Source organism: Gopherus evgoodei, chromosome 5 (genome assembly GCF_007399415.2).
Source record: "Gopherus evgoodei ecotype Sinaloan lineage chromosome 5, rGopEvg1_v1.p, whole genome shotgun sequence".
Classification (NCBI taxonomy): Eukaryota; Metazoa; Chordata; order Testudines; family Testudinidae; genus Gopherus; species Gopherus evgoodei.
The window spans coordinates 114503599-114520044 of NC_044326.1; the positions used below are offsets into that span (position 1 = coordinate 114503599).

A 16446-nucleotide genomic window follows, 5' to 3' on the forward strand; every position below is an offset into this window, starting at 1 on the left:
AAGGGCTGTGAGTCATAAGGATCCTAAAACCCTTTCTGGTTGTATAATATGATTTTTAGAATTATGAAAGATTTGAGTACAAAATGAGACCTGTAATATGCCGTAAATGGGAATATTGAGCAGCATTTGAAGTGCAGGTAGCCTTTAAAAATAAACAGAAAAGATAAACATTTCTCAGATTTCTCATTCAAAGACATTTTGTCCAAACTGCAGAGGATCAAGGGAGAAGCTTCTGCTGAAGTTGGCATTAGTCACTTTTTAAAGTGGCATGAGACCTACATTGGCAGTCTTCCAACGCATGAAATTTAATGTATGGTTTATTAGAAACAGTTGTCATAACTTTGTTTTTGACAGACATCTTCATTTTTTCCTTTCACCCAGAAGCAATGACCATCAGCTGTTTGCCACTTCCTTACCATTGTCATGTAGCATAGAGTGTTCTTTTTTTCTATGGACTGCTTAATCAATATTCTTTTTCTTATCACAGTGTCAAAGCTGGAACATAACCGAGGATTAATTGCTCTGTTCTTAATTATTCTCTATTTCCCCAATATTGTAGATCTCCAGGAACAGGGACCTAGCGAACAAAGAGAGTAGCTGCATTGGACTGCTTCTTTTGTCTTACCAAGATGTTTTTCCGTACAGGAAGCTGCAATTTATTTGCTCTCGTTAAAAATTCACCAGCATATCTGTTTTTTAAATCTTACAATACACTTCTTAGAATCATACCTTTTTTTTTTAATATTTCTCATGACTGCTTTTAATAAGATTCAGCAATTAAGGCTTTTATTTATTTGTTTACTTTTGATTCTGCAGCTGTAGATCGCTCAGTTTCATCAAGTCTTTCAGATGCAAGAGATGCCTTAGTGAATGCTGTGGTAGATTCATTGTCAGCATATATCTCAACTGCCTCAAACCTGCAGCAATCCACACTGATAGCACCAAATTCCCTCAGACTGTTTCCTTTATATGTTTTGGCTCTTCTCAAACAGGTACTCTATAATATACTGTTGTTCATGTTGGACATCAAATACAAAGCAGTGTTTTTCTTTAAGTCTTCAGCTTTAAGGCAGGCTGTAAACATTGATTCATAGTCTAGCTTCTTTCCCCTCTTGTTATAGACCCTTTTGTTAAATTATTGTGAGCTATCCACTTTATTTTTGGAGAAAGTATCCTTGTACATAAATTGTTGAAGAATTTATTTGCATGAAAAAGATGTAGCTAATGATATGTCATCAGTTCCTGACTAAAATTTTCAGTTCACCCTTTTTTGAAATTCAGTATTTCATATAAATTTTATTTACATTTTCATTTCATAACAAAAACTAGAAAATCAATGTTGTAACCGTTAACATTTCTAAAATTTGGGATTGAATCAGTGTTGCTTGAAATTCTATCTAGAAGCAATTTATTTCTTTTTTCTCAATTTCAAACAAAAAAACTAAATACTCTCAAACATGTGTGACCAATACCGTAGACCTCTAAAGAGAAATGGGTAACATCAGATGTCAGTCTCGCATGTGATTAAAGAGAAACTGAAGATGAAAGTTAACATTATGTATTTAAGTAGAGTTTCATTTCAAAGAAATGCTTAATATTGCACTAGGTTTACAAACACTTTAAAATGTTTACTTTTGAAAGTTTTTCATTTTAAAACAAAAGCAAAATCTCATTTAAAGGGTGGAGGTAGACAGAGCACTTTCTTCGGCCCTGATCCCAACAACAGATCTTGGCTTAAGTTGAGAGATGTTCATATTTAAAGCTTGCATAGTCTGCACAACATTTTCCAAACAAAGGGTCTCTCTGTAAAATTAAAATTAAATAGTAAAGTGGAATTTCTTCAAATCAGAGACTTGTAAGCTTTTATCTCCTTTGGGGTTCACAGATAGCCACAAGCCCAGGACCAACATAGGACAGTGATTAAGGCTACCCTGGAAGCCTAACAAACAAGGGTAACAAAATTGGATCTTTTAGCACTGTCAGTTCATATGAAAGACATGTACATGACATTGCTTTAAAAGTAACAGCAGTTGGGGAGATTAACAGAAAAATATTTGTTTCTCATTTAGAAGCCCAGTGGGGTACAGAAAGGACAGTGGAAATATTTGAGAAACATGACATACCAAAGAATTAGAATACTTTAAATTCATGTTGGAGCAGAAAAGATACAGATCCAGCAGGGTCTGACTCTATTGTTGCAGAGGCTTCTGACTGAACATAAGCATTACCCTACTGGATCAGACCATTCCATTTAGTCCAATGTCCTGTCTCTAACAGTGGCCAATGCCAACTGCTTCAAAGAAAATTGCAAGAAAACATGCAGAAGATAATTTATGGATTACCCTGTCCTCAAGGAAAGTCTTTCTAAGCCTCATTTGGTAGAGGCTGGTTTGTGTCTAGAAACATGAGGATTTATGTCCCAACCAAAACTTTTGGTTATTTGTTAATCTTACTACTGTAAATTTGGATATAATCTTATTATCCAAGTAAATGTCTAATTCTTTTTTTTGACTCTTTAAAATGCATCAGATTTGCCATTCAGGTTAAACTTGATTTGTTGGATACTTTGGAATATTTTAATGCCAATATTTGCTTTTGAAAAATTAAGTAAGTTTTTGCCAGCTGTGTATCTGTGAGATTCATAACGGGTTTTTTTTTTGGCCAGTGTCAAACCAACATTTTACCTCTGTTTTGTTTAAAAGCAATACAAAACATAAAAGGTGCCTTAAATCAACGTACTTTCTTACAGAAAGCATTTAGAACTGGCACTAGCACTCGCTTGGATGATCGTATATATGCCATGTGCCAGATAAAGAGTCAGCCTCTTGTTCATCTGATGAAAATGATACATCCCAACTTGTACAGGATAGACAGATTGACCAATGAGGTACAGTATGAAACCATTTCTTATGGAATAAATTATTTAATTCTGAATAAAATAGAATATCTATTGAACCTACTATAGTGTTGCTAGCAGTTCCTTTAAAAGTTTTGGTTGTAATTTTAAATATTTACTTCTTCTGTGCTTGCCATGGTAAAATACAATAGATTAAAAAAAACCTCCAAAGGTTTGTCTCAGTGATTGTGGTACCTTGTCATCATCAGTTTATATAAAGAAGAGCAGATAATATCCATTAGGTCTGTTACTAGAGGTATGTTCTTTTAGCCGTGTGGGAAGGATAAATAAAGTAGATATGCTGAGGAGTTCTAATTTGTATATACATGTGGATGAAGTTATTTGGCTCATAGTGGAATGATAAATACTTAGCTGCTTTTCCATTTTGTATGAATGAAATGGGATGTTGGTTTACGTGTGAGGTGAGCGGGATTCTTTTAAAAGTACTTGTACAAAAACATTAAGGTTTTTTGTTGACTGTGAAAATGTAGATGAGGTATGGTGATTGTAAGTAACGGAACTTTTAGTTAAAAGAATGGGCATTACTCAGGATCAAAGTTAACCATCCTAGCAGAACCATAAAGTCTGCATTTTATTAACTAATGCCACAATAAATGTTTGCCATTTATGAATTTACATCCCTAACTCTAGTTTAAAAGTTTTATTTGTTTGGGAATATTCTTAAGTATTTTAAAGAGCATTACATAGTAACTATTTTTATATGGTCATTGAATCTGACTAGTTCAGCTGACAAATTTCTTGCAAGCTGTTTTGACCAGTGCTATTTCAGAGTTTGATTAATGACTTTAAGGAAGCTAAACTAAGCTAAGTTTACTTTACTCTGGTGTATGAATTAATAGGTGTTCTGGCACTTCACGCACCCAATTAACTGTCTTACAGTTTCTTTAAGCAAGCCAATCCAAGTTTTTTGTTTCTTTTGCTACGGACACTGAAACACCTATAGTCAGCATATTTGTATGTTAAGCTGTTTAGTGTTAATGGAAACACATCAGCACATCTCATTGGGAAATCCAGTTCCTGGTGCCAAAGGATTTTAACCCACTTGTCTCTTGCAGAACTATATTTTTAAAACAGTCTGGTATTTTTGTTCACTGGCAGAAGTTAATTTAAATATTTCATTCTGCATACTGTGGGTTTACCAGGGTATATATCCTCAGTTCAAAATATTTACCAAGTAGTTGCTTTGTTTATTTTTTATTCTTATTGTCCTAACAACATGTTCTTCTTCGAGTGATTGCTCATATGCATTCCAGTTAGGTGTGTGCGCGCCGCGTGCACGTTCGTCGGAGCTCATGCCTGGCTCACCGGGTTTCAAGCATTGGCCTGCTAAACCCCAGGGTTGTGAGCTCAGTCCTTGAGGGGGCCATTTAGGGATCTGGGGCAAAAATCTGTCTGGGGCTTGGTCCTGCTTTGAGCAGGGGGTTGCACTAGATGACCTCCTGAGGTCCCTTCCAACCCTGATATTCTAAGATCCGTCGGGACTTCAGCTCCAGGTTTTTCTGCTCCCCCTTGGCCATCCAGACACACGTCCGCATCCTCCCAGGCGGACAGCTACTACGACCGGGACCGGGATACAGAGGTACCGGTGGGGGTGTTCCAGGACTTTCGGCTGCAGGACATGGGACCTCAGCAGTTGTCCTTCTGGACACCCTGGGCGTACCACCAAGCCCAGGATGCTCCTCTGGTCCAGACCCGCTCTGCTGCCTCAGAACATCGGGCACCAGAGGCCACCATTTCCCGCCCCCCCGCAGTTGAGTCGGAAGAGCAAGTCACACATTCTCCAGACTCCCCGGGGCAGCTGGAGCAGGAACCGTCCCAGGAGCAGGAGGCCGTCCAAGACCCCTCATTCCCGGGGTATCCTCCTCCTCCTCACCGGATGAGGCTGTGGCAGGGACCTCATCATCAGGGCCCCCGCCAATAGACCTCAGGGCCCATCAGGACCCCCTGCGCAGAGTGGCCCTCTGTCATAAACAGATAGCTAAGGGTTAATGTCTTTTACACCTGGAAAGAAGTACCTGGAACACCTGACCAGAGGACCAATCAGGAAACCAGACTTTTTGTTTTATTTCCAGTTGTCGCCTGTGTTCAGCTTTGAATTGTTCTTATGCCTCCCTTTTTTCCTTGGAAGTCATGGTTCCTGTTTTCTTGTGTTGGGGTGCCCTCTGGTGTTTATTGTCTGAACTGCAGGCTCTGTTGCCTCCTGGGGTCTGCCTAGCAACAGTGCCTTTTTCCCTTTCTTCCTCTAGCTAATATTTTCAATGTAAAGTAAACCAGAAAAACCACTTCATTTGCATGTATATAGGGCTGGTATTTGACTCCTAATGGGAGTGCTATTGTGTGACAAAAGACCCGTAACAGCTCCTTAATAGTTTCTTGCTTAATATGCAAGCCACAACTGCCAGAGAGAGCAGGAAAAAAAAATTCTCTCTGGTTCCCTTTTAAAACCAAACTGTTTCTCTCTGCTAAAAAGCCCTTAGCAGAGAAAAGAAAAATATAATATTCCTACTGGGTTCTGGATTGTATCTGTCTCACCACTGCCACTCATGTCATAAACCTAGTCCCAGATTTGGACCTTAGCGTCCAAAATATGGGGGATAGCATGAAAACCTCCAAGCTTAGTTACCAGCTTGGACCTGGTAAAGCTGCCACCAACCCAAAAAATTAGAGTATTTTGGGGCACTCTGGTCCCTCCAAAAACCTTCCCTGGGGGACCCCAAGACCCAAATCCCTTGAGTCTCACAACAGAGGGAAATAAACCTTTTCCCTTCCCCCCTCCAGGTGTTCCTGGAGAGAGAGACAGAAGCAAGCTCCGTGAATCTAAACACAGGGATTCCACCCTCCCCGTTCCCAGCCTTCGAAAACAGAAGTACCGAGAGTTAATCTCTCTTCCCCCCTCACCCAGAGGGAATGCAAAGTCAGGCTAGTAAATCTAACACACACAGATTTCCCCCTGACTTCTTCCTCCCACCAATTCCCTGGTGAGCTGCAGACTCAGTTCCCTGAAGTTCCCCACTAAAGAAAAAATCCAACAGGTCTTAAAAGAAAGCTTTATATAAAAAGAAAAAAGAAGTACATAAAAATGGTCTCTTTGTATTAAGGTGACAAATACAGGGTCAATTGCTTAAAAAAAAATGAATAAACAGCCTTATTCAAAAAGAATACAATTCAAAACATTCCAGGAACTATACCATGTAAATACAAAAAAAACCATATAAATCACTATCTGATCTTTTTGTACTTACAACTGGGAACAAAAGATTAGAAAGGCAGGAAACAGAGATCCTCTCATAGCCGAGAGAGAGAGAGCCACCAGACAAAGAACTCAGACACAAACTTCCCTCCACCCAGATCTGAAAAAGTCTGGTTTCCTGATTGGTCCTCTGGTCAGGTGTTTCAGGTACTTCTTTCCAGGTGTAAGAGACATTAACCCTTAGCTATCTGTTTATGACACCAGGGCCTTTGGTCGTCCCAGGAGCTAACACTCCATATAAACGTCCACGAGTTGAGGGCAGTCCGCCTTGCCTGCCAGGCATTTCAACAACATCTGCACGGCCGTTGTGTTTCGGTGTTCACAGACAACACAATGGCCATGTACTACATCAACAAGCAAGGAGGGACCTGCTCGTCTCCCCTGTGTCAGGAGGCCATTCAACTCTGGGACTTCTGTATAGCCCAGTCGATAGATCTGGTGGCGTCCTTTCTTCCGGAGGTCTGGAACACTTTGGCAGATCGGTTCAGCCGGTCCTTTCTATGTCATGAGTGGTCAATAAGACCGGACGTCATCCATTCACTCTTCCGGAGGTGGGGATTTCCCCGCATAGATCTGTTTGCCTTCCGCTCGAACAGGAAGTGCCGGGAGTTCTGCTCTTTTCAGGGTCTCTCCCCGGGGTCGATCATGGACGCATTCCTCCTGTCGTGGAGGCACCACCTGTGGTATGCCTTCCCTCCGTTTCCCCTGGTTCACAAGGACCTGTTGAAGCTCCGCAGGGACAAAGCGCATCTGATCCTGATCGCACCTGCGTGGCCCAGACAGCACTGGTTCACCACCCTGCTAGATTTGTCCATAGACACCCCAGTTCCCCTCCCTCTCCTCCCGGACCTGATCACACAAGACCACGGCAGGCTTCGTCACCCAGACCTGCGAGCTCTCCACCTCAAGGCGTGGCTCCTGCATGGCTGAACGCAGCAGAGTTGAGCTGTTCTGCGCCGGTTCAGCATGTTCTCCTCAGCAGCAGGAAGCCTTCCACCCGCTTCATGTACTTGGCAAAGTGGAAACGCTTCTCTTGCTGGTGCGCAACTCAGGGCGTTACTCCTTCGGATGCCTCGATCCCCACGGTCCTAGACTACCTCTGGTACCTTAAGCAGCAGGGCCTGGCGACATCCTCTCTGAAGATGCACTTAGCGGCCATATCCACTTTCCGGCCAGGCGAGGGCGACCACTCCGTGTTCTCCCACCCCTTGGTCTCTCGGTTCATTAGGGACCTAGAGCGTCTCTATCCCCCCGTACGTCGCCCTGCCCCTACCTGGGATCTTAACTTGGTCCTAACCAGGCTCATGCTCCCGCCATTTGAGCCGCTAGTGACTTGCTCGCTCCTGTACCTATCGTGGAAAACAGTGTTTCTGGTGGCCATTACATCGGCCAGGCGGGTCTCCGAACTAAGAGCTCTCACGGTGGACCCCTCATACACTGTTTTCCATGAAGACAAGATACAGCTGCGCCCTCATCCGGTGTTCCTCCCTAAGGTTGTGTCTACCTTCCACACCAACCAGGACATCTTTCTCCCGGACTTCTTTCCAAAGCCCCACTCTTCTCGGCGGGAGCAGCAGCTACACTCGCCTTCTACATTGAGCGTACAAAGCCGTTCCGAAAGTCTCCCCAACTGTTTGTGGCGGTCGCGGAACGGATGAAAGGCCTGCCAGTCTCTTCCCAGAGGATCTCCTCCTGGGTGACTGCATGTATTCGCACATGCTATGACCTAGCTCATGTCCCTTCGGGCCACCTTATGGCGCACTCTACTAGAGCTCAAGCGTCATCAACCGCCTTCCTGGCGCGCGTGCCTATCCAGGAGATATGCCGTGCAGCGACCTGGTCATCGGTCCACACCTTCACCTCGCACTATGCGCTCGTCCAGCAATCTAGAGATGATGCAGCCTTTGGCGCAGCGGTTCTTCATACCGCCACATCTCACTCCAACCCCACCGCCTAGGTAAGGCTTTGGGAATCACTTAACTGGAATGGATATGAGCAATCACTTGAAGAAGAAAAGACGGTTACTCACCTTTGTAACTGTTGTTCTTCGAGATGTGTTGCTCATATCCATTCCAAACCCACCCTCCTTCCCCACTGTCGGAGTAGCTGGCAAGAAGGAACTGAAGGGTGGCCGGGTCGGCTGGGGTATATATTAGGCGCCATAGCGGTGCCACTCCAGGGTGCGCCCAGCCGACCCGCCGAGTGTTGCTAGGGTAAAAGTTTCTCCGACGATCATGCACACGGCGCGCACACACCTAACTGGAATGGATATGAGCAACACATCTCGAAGAACAACAGTTACAAAGGTGAGTAACCGTCTTTTTTAAAGGAAACCTTGCAGAGTTAAGCTATATTAGAAACAGCCAAAAAGAGGACCCTTTCAAACCAGTTAATCCCAGTTTTTCTTTGTTCATTATAGTGATGTCATGTTTTCATAATTTATGACATGTCACAGCCAGGGCCGGTCCAACCATTTAGGCGACCTCGGCGGTCACCTAGGGCACTAGAATTTGGGGGGCGCCATTTTCTTCGGCAGCAACCGCAGCGGCCAGATGTTCAGCCACCCAGGTCGCCGTCGGCATTTAGGCGGAGGGAGCTGGGTCAGGGGAGCGCGGGGAGGGCCACCTGCAGCAAGTAAGGGGGGGGCAGCATGCAGGGGAACTCCCAGCCCCAGCTCACCCCTGCCCCTAAGGCCGCAAGGTGGAAGTTTCACCTAGGGTGCAAAACATCCTTGTACCAGCCCTGGTCACAGCTCCTGCTTATGGGTCATTAAGAAAGTCATTTGAGCAGGGAAAAACTTAAGATAGTTTGGACCGACAACAGGACAGGCCCATATATAAATATAATGCACCTAGTCAGCTTGTAAGCTGGAGAAAAAAGTCTTTCCTGATCTTTGCAGAGGATCACCTTATGTCCTTGTGCCGATTGACGCATGCACATGTGAAAACAGATTTGGCCCTGAAGAATCAGATTTAGTTTCCTTTATTGTCTTGCTTTGCATAGCTACCGTGTTAATAGTGTTATTGTATAACTTTTAAAATGTGACTATACTGTTTCTTGATGACCTCTATAACCATGAATACCATAGGTTGATTACATTTTGCCTAAATCAGTGTTTCCTGTAGTTGTTTTTAAATTTCCTTTGAGTTTCAAGGATCAGCTTTCTTGATGCTCATCATAATTGTGTGCAGCGAAGTCTCTTTTAGCTCTTCTTCTTCCAGGCTACATCCTATAATTCTCATTTTCTTTTTATGTACAAATCCCACAAGACCACCTAATGAGTTGTATTGTATTTCTGTGGACTTTTTAAATCAGTGCTACATTTTTTTGAATATAATTATCATAATTCAGTCCAGATTCATAGACTCATAGGTCAGAAGGGACCAATATGATCATCTAGTCTGACCTCCTGCACAAGGCAGGCCACAGAACCCTACCCATCCACTTTTATAACAACCCCTAACCCAGGACTGAGTTATTGAAATCCTCAAAACTGGTTTGAAGACCTCAAACTGCAGAGAATCCACCAGCAAGCGACCCATGCCCCACGCTGCAGAGGAAGGCGAAAAACCTCCAGGGCCCCTGCCAATCCGCCCTGGAGGAAAATTCCTTCCCGACCCCAAATATGGTGATCAGCTAAACCCTGAGCATGTGGGCAAGACTCACCCGCCAGCACCCAAGAAGGAATTCTCTGCAGTAACTCAGTTCCCATCCCATCCCATCCAACATCTCCCCGCAAACCACTGAGCAGACTTATCTGGTGATAATCCAAGATCAATTGCCCAAATTAAACTATCCCATCATAACATCCCCTCCATATACTTATCAAGTTTAGTCTTGAAGCCAGATAAGTCTTTTGCCCCCACTACTTCCCTCGGAAGGCTGTTCCAAAACTTCACTCCCCTAATGGTTAGAAACCTTCGTCTAATTTCAAGTGTAAACTTCCTAATATCCAGTTTGTACCCATTCGTCCTCGTGCCTACATTAGTACTAAACTTAAATAATTCCTCTCCCTCCCTAACGTTAACCCCCCCTGATATATTTATATAGAGCAAGCATATCCCCCCGCAGCCTTCTTTTGGCCAGGCTAAACAAGCCAAGCTCTTTGAGTCTCTTTTCATAAGGCAGGTTTTCCATTCCTCGGATCATCCTAGTAGCCCGTCTCTGGACCTGTTCCAGTTTGAATTCATCCTTCTTGAACATGGGACACCAGAACTGCACACAATATTCCAGATGGGGTCTCACCAGCGCCTTATATAACGGTACTAACACCTCCTTATCCTTGCTGGAAATACCTCGCCTAATGCATCCGAAAATCGCATTTGCTTTTTTAACAGCCGTATCACATTGGTGGCTCATGGTCATCTTGCTATCGACCAATACCCCAAGGTCCTTCTCCTCCTCCGTCGCTTCCAACTGATGCGTCCCCAACGTATATCTAAAATTCTTATTATTAATCCCTAAGTGCATGATCTTGCACTTTTCACCATTGTATTTCATCCTATTACTCTTACTCCAGTTCACAAGGTGGTCCAGATCTTCCTGAATAGTATCCCTGTCCTTCTCCGTGTTAGCAATACCCCCCAACTTCGTGTCATCCGCAAACTTTATTAGCACATTCCCGCTCTTTGTGCCAAGGTCGGTAATAAAAAGATTAAATAAGATCGGTCCCAAAACCAATCCTTGAGGGACTCCACTAGTAACCTCCTTCCAGCCTGACAGTTCACCCTTCAAGACGACCCGCTGGAGTCTCCCCTTTAACCAGTTCCTTATCCACCTTACAACTTTCATATTCATCCCCATCTTTTCCAATTTAACTAACAGTTCCCCATGCGGAACCATGTCAAACGCCTTACTGAAATCAAGGTAAATTAGATCTACTGCATTTCCTTTATCTAAGTAATCCGTCACCTTCTCAAAGAAGGAGATCAGATTGGTTTGGCACGATCTACTTTAGTAAATCCATGTTGCAGTTCGTCCCAATTACCATTGACCTCTATGTCCTTGACTACTTTCTCCCTTAAAATTTTTTCCAAGACCTAAAACACACTACAGACGTCAAGCTAACAGGCCTATAATTACCCGGATCACTTTTCTTCCCTTTCTTAAAAATAGGGACTACGTTAGCAATCCTCCAGTCATACGGCACAACCCCCAAGTTTATCGATTGCTTAAAAATTCTCGCTAACGGGCTCGCAATTTCACGCGCCAGTTCCTTTAATATCCTCGGATGGAGATTGTCCGGGCCCTCCGATTTCGTCCCATCAAGCTGTTCAAGTTTGGCCTCTACCTCAGATGCGGTAATATCCACCTCCATATCCACATTCCCGTTTATCATCCCTCCATCATCACTAAACTCCTCACTCGTCTTATTAAAAACTGAGGCAAAGTACTTATTTAGATATTGGGCCATGCCTAGGTTATCCTTAACCTCCATTCCATCCTCAGTGTATAGCGGCCCCACTTCTTCTTTCTTTGTTTTCTTCTTATTTATGTGGCTGTAGAACCTTTTACTATTGGTTTTGATTCCCTTTGCAAGGTCCAGTTCAGTGCGGCTTTTAGCCTTCCTCACTTTATCCCTACATGTTCTGACCTCACCAAGGTAGCTTCCCTTGCTAATCCCGCCTCTCTTCCACTCCCTGTAAGCTTTCTGCTTTCTCCTAATCCCCTCTCTGAGTTGCTTGCTCATCCAGTTTGGCCTGCAACTCCTGCCCATGGTTTTTTTCCCCTTTCTTGGGATGCAGGCTTCCGACAATTTCCGCAGCTGCGACTTAAAGTAATTCCAGGCCTCCTCCGCATTTAAATCCGCAAGTTCCTCCGTCCAATCCACTTCCTTAACTAATTTCCTTAACTCTTTAAAATTAGCCCTCGAGAAATCGAAAACCCTAATCCGAGATCTACATTTGTTTATCCTCCCATCTAGTTTGAACTGAATCAGCTCATGATCACTCGAACCAAGGTTATCCCCTACCACCATTTCTTCTACGAGGTCCTCACTGCTCACCAAAACCAAATCTAAAATGGCATCCCCTCTCGTAGGTACTTCAACTACTTGATGAAGAAATCCATCCGCTATCACATCCAGAAAAATCTGACCCCTATTATTCTTGCAAGCACTCGTCCTCCAGTCTATATCCGGGAAGTTGAAGTCTCCCATAATCACACATTTCCGCTTTGTGTTTACTTTATTAAAAACATTAAAGAGGTCTCTATCCATATCCAAATCAGATCCCGGCGGTCTATAGCACACCCCAAGCACTGTCTCAGGGGAAGCTCTAGTTGCTTTTTCACCCATTGTGATTTTTGCCCAGACAGACTCTGTCTTATCCATTCCATCGCTTCTTACTTCATTACAGTTAATCTCATCATTGATGTACAAGGCTACTCCACCGCCTTTGCCTTTCTTCCTATCTTTTCTAAACAGCACATAGCCTTCAATACCTGTACTCCAGTCATGAGTACTATTCCACCAGGTTTCTGTTATCCCTATGATATCCGGTTTCACTTCCTGCACCAGTAGCTCCAGTTCCTCCATCTTGTTACGTAGGCTCCTCACATTAGTGTACAGACATGTTAATTTTTGGCGTTTAGCATCAATGACTTTCTTTCCCCCGTCGTGCACAGACCTTCTACCACCAGCATCACCCGTTAATCTGGTTCCTACTCCACTATTCCTCCTCGGATCAATTCTTTGGTCTATTCTTCTCAGTAAAGAGTCTCCAATCACGTAGACTTGCCTTTTCCTGGCGACAGTTTGATTCTCCGGTCTATCCCCCACACCAGCCTGCCGCAAGCCCTCTCGATTTGTATTCACCCTTGCAATCCTCCTAGGGCTCATACTTGGTGCTGCCTCCATTGACTCCTCCCCTCCTTCTGCAGGACTAGCTGCTCGTCTCTTTTTCCTTGCCCTCTCTCCTTCAGCAGCCTGCTGTGCTCCATCTTCATTTCCCAACTCAGCAAACCTGTTCCTGAGTTCTATTTCTCCATCGCTGGCCCGTCTTTTCCTCTGCCTGGTTCTCCTAGTCACATGTTTCCACTGTCCACTTGCCTCACCTGGCAGCCCCTCCTCAGAGTTCTTTGGTCCTGCTTCCATGCGCTCGTCTGGGCTTGTTCCCTGCGCCTCATCATGTCTGTGTTCCATCATCCGCTCAAACCCCCTTCTAAACTCAGCCAGGGTTTCCACTTGCATCTCCAGTCCTCTTATCTTTTCTTCCAGCAGCTCTATCAGGCGGCACTTCATGCAGACATAACTCCTTTCAGGTGCCCCCGCCAGAACCATGTACATGCCACAGCTACCGCATCCGGTCATCCTCAGCATGTCTCTACCTGCTGCCTCTGCCTCCGTCATATCCGTCCCACTCTGTGCCTGGCAGTCCACGCCTCACACCGTACCACAGGCCACCAACGAGCACTGGACTCTTTCCCCTTCCCTTGTCTGACTTCCTGGTCTCTGTGCCTTGGTCTCCCCTGTGACCTCCCCCTGGGAACTCCCACTGGAACTCCCCTGTTAGCAGCTCTGTTCGCTGGCTCGTGTGCCGTTGCAGCTGTCTGCAGATGTGGGCATGTAATCACTTATGTAAATTTCCAAATTCTTCTATGCAGAAAGGTCCATGTGTCCTTAAAATAGATCTTCAGCATTGTGGCACACAGTCACCGGTAGGGTGACCCAACATTTGTAAGGCCTGGCAATTGTATTCCTCCTCAGCTGCAGATAGGCTTTTAAACAACCTCCCTGTTGTTTAAAGCAGAAACTGACACAAAAAAATTGAAAATGCAGGACAGTTTGGTCAATTAGACCCTTTCAGAACTTTGTAGCCAAGGCCCAAGATTTGTCTGAGGGCCTTGTTAGCTGCTTTAACCTATATGCCAGTCATGATTATGACCAAAGGGGGATTTCTGCTATCTGGGGGTGGCAATGTTGTACACTTCTGTAGAGTAGAATTTTAGATTGTTGTGCTCTAATAATGTTTCTGTAAGATAGGACGATGGTGGCAGACAATCTGTGGTGCTTTTGCCATGGCTGTTTGTAACTTATTTTCATTAGATATCAGAAGTTAGGTTTCTTGGCTTATTTTTAGGCTTAGAAGTTGCATGATGAGAATCCACTTAACAAAATATGTATATTTGTAACACATAAATTATATTACCACTTATGTAATCATCTCTTGATCTGTATTGAAGAAAGATCACTTGGCATTAGTTTTAGTAATTCACATTAGAAGGAACTAAGATTAAATGAGACTCTCTGCAAGATAGAACTAGAAAACTACACTTAAAAGTCTCTTTTCTGTTTTCTCAAAAACTAGTTACGCTTGATGCTGCTGATTATATGTCCTGTTTTATATAATAGGTTTTCTGTAACTCTTTATTATTACAGGGTGCAATACATGTTAACGACAGGGTTGTTCCTCAACCTCCTCTTCAGAAGTTGTCTGCAGAGAAGCTGACGAGAGAGGGAGCTTTTCTGATGGATTGTGGATCAGTAAGCTACCTGTTTCAGTAGCTTTTATCTGATATGAATAGGACAAACGTGTTTCACTTCAGACTTTTAATTGCAGCTAACTCATAGTACCAATATTCTTAGTGAATCAGCCTTAGTTACTGCAGGATTCTAAATTAATGTCTCAAATGAGAAACTTGAATGTCAGCATTGAATTTGCAAATGACTGAAGTATCTAGTTTTGTGATAAATTTCTTAAACAAGCATGGATATTAACATTTGTAAGATTAATTTTTCATATTACTCTGCATGTATACCAATCAATGTTAGTTTAAATTGTCCTTCCTGAAACTTAAGGCTTTCTTTTTCAATTGTTTCCTTAATGGTGTTCGTTGTTTTGAACTGAATGCACCAAGGTCCCAATCTAACAAATCATGTATGCTCACACTTGTGTCATTGAAAGCAGGGCTACAAACACAATTGAAGAAAATAGTTTTCTACTAAAGTACTATAAGAAAGTATATTTTAGTCTTGTTATCTGGAAATGAAGAAATTTGAACCCTGTATATTTAAAGTGTTCAGCATGAAACAGCATTTTCCTGCAAATGTCACAGCTATTGACCTGCTTACTCGGAATAATTTGAGAATACTTCTTTAATTTCAAAAAAGTTTTCAAAAAGTGTTTGTACTTACTGTAGTTGCTTAGATGCTATTTAATGATGTAACTGTAGATGGTGCCAATTGATTAATAAGGCAACTATATGAAACTTTGTCAGTAGGAGAACATTTTATTGAAACTACTGCTGTTGCTGCATATCAGGTTGTTTGAATTAGAAATGTATTCTGATAACTTTAGTTCCTCGGAAGAATTATCAAATTCTGTATGAAGTTATCAGATTTTACATGAAACCTCGCAAAACCAGAAAAATATAATTCTAAACATTTTAACCCCAAAACAAGTCAGAATCACTAAAACATTTCATTTAATTTCTAAAACTAAACTCCAAAACAAATAAAACATGAAAACTCAATACTCTAAAATATATGCAAAGCATTTTCTTTGTTAAGATTAATTTTTGTCCTTTACAGATATTTTACATTTGGATTGGGAAAAGCTGTGATAATAGCTTCATAAAAGATGTGCTCGGATACCCTAACTATGCATCTGTACCACAGAAACTGGTAAGTGTTTTAGTGAGTTATGGAATGCAATACATACATTGCCAAGTAATCTATGTTCCCTCTTGTATTGGCTGTATTGAATTATGAAACTGAATTAGATTTATTTTATTACATTCATAATGCTAATACTCATTTGCCAGCTTTGTCCAGTCTTTTAAACATATGTTTAAAGAATGTGGGGCACCATAAAATTGTTTGAATTGTAAAATTAATTTAACTAAGGCACTAAAAACAAAAATACCAAGGGATTCACTTAAGCAGGTTGAAATAAACATGAGATTCTGACTCAGCTGTCAAAAATAAAGGAATCCAGAATTAATATTAGAATTCTTCCATTCATAATTTACCCTCTTGAAGTAGTGGTGTTTGGAGAATTGATATTCCGTGAACTCAGTGTAGTCCACAAGATTTACAGTACAATGGATAATAAAGGATTGAATTTAAACTTTACTTACTGAATTTTCCTAGCTTTGGTCAGTTTTAACAAGGACATCAACCATTAAAGTCACTGGGACTTGACATTCCCTGAGCTGCTTTTGAAAATCTCCCCCTAAATGTATTTGATTCAGACAGTACTAAGATTTTATTTCCGAAGGTCAGAAAACAGCTGTTTGTTTTGAGGATCGAGGGACGTTATTTAGATACTGTACTGTACAA

General features: G+C 42.6%; 1 protein-coding gene across 3 annotated transcripts in view; it reads left to right on the forward strand.

The window, feature by feature from the left end:
* Positions 1–16446, forward strand: part of SEC24B (SEC24 homolog B, COPII coat complex component) — a 100359-nt gene that overhangs the window by 75797 nt on the left and 8116 nt on the right. For all 3 annotated transcript variants that reach the window (XM_030564570.1, XM_030564571.1, XM_030564572.1), the window contains 4 exons: positions 817–992; positions 2750–2887; positions 14545–14649; positions 15697–15789. In XM_030564570.1, the coding sequence (XP_030420430.1) occupies positions 817–992; positions 2750–2887; positions 14545–14649; positions 15697–15789 (512 nt within the window). The remainder of the gene's footprint in view (positions 1–816; positions 993–2749; positions 2888–14544; positions 14650–15696; positions 15790–16446) is intronic.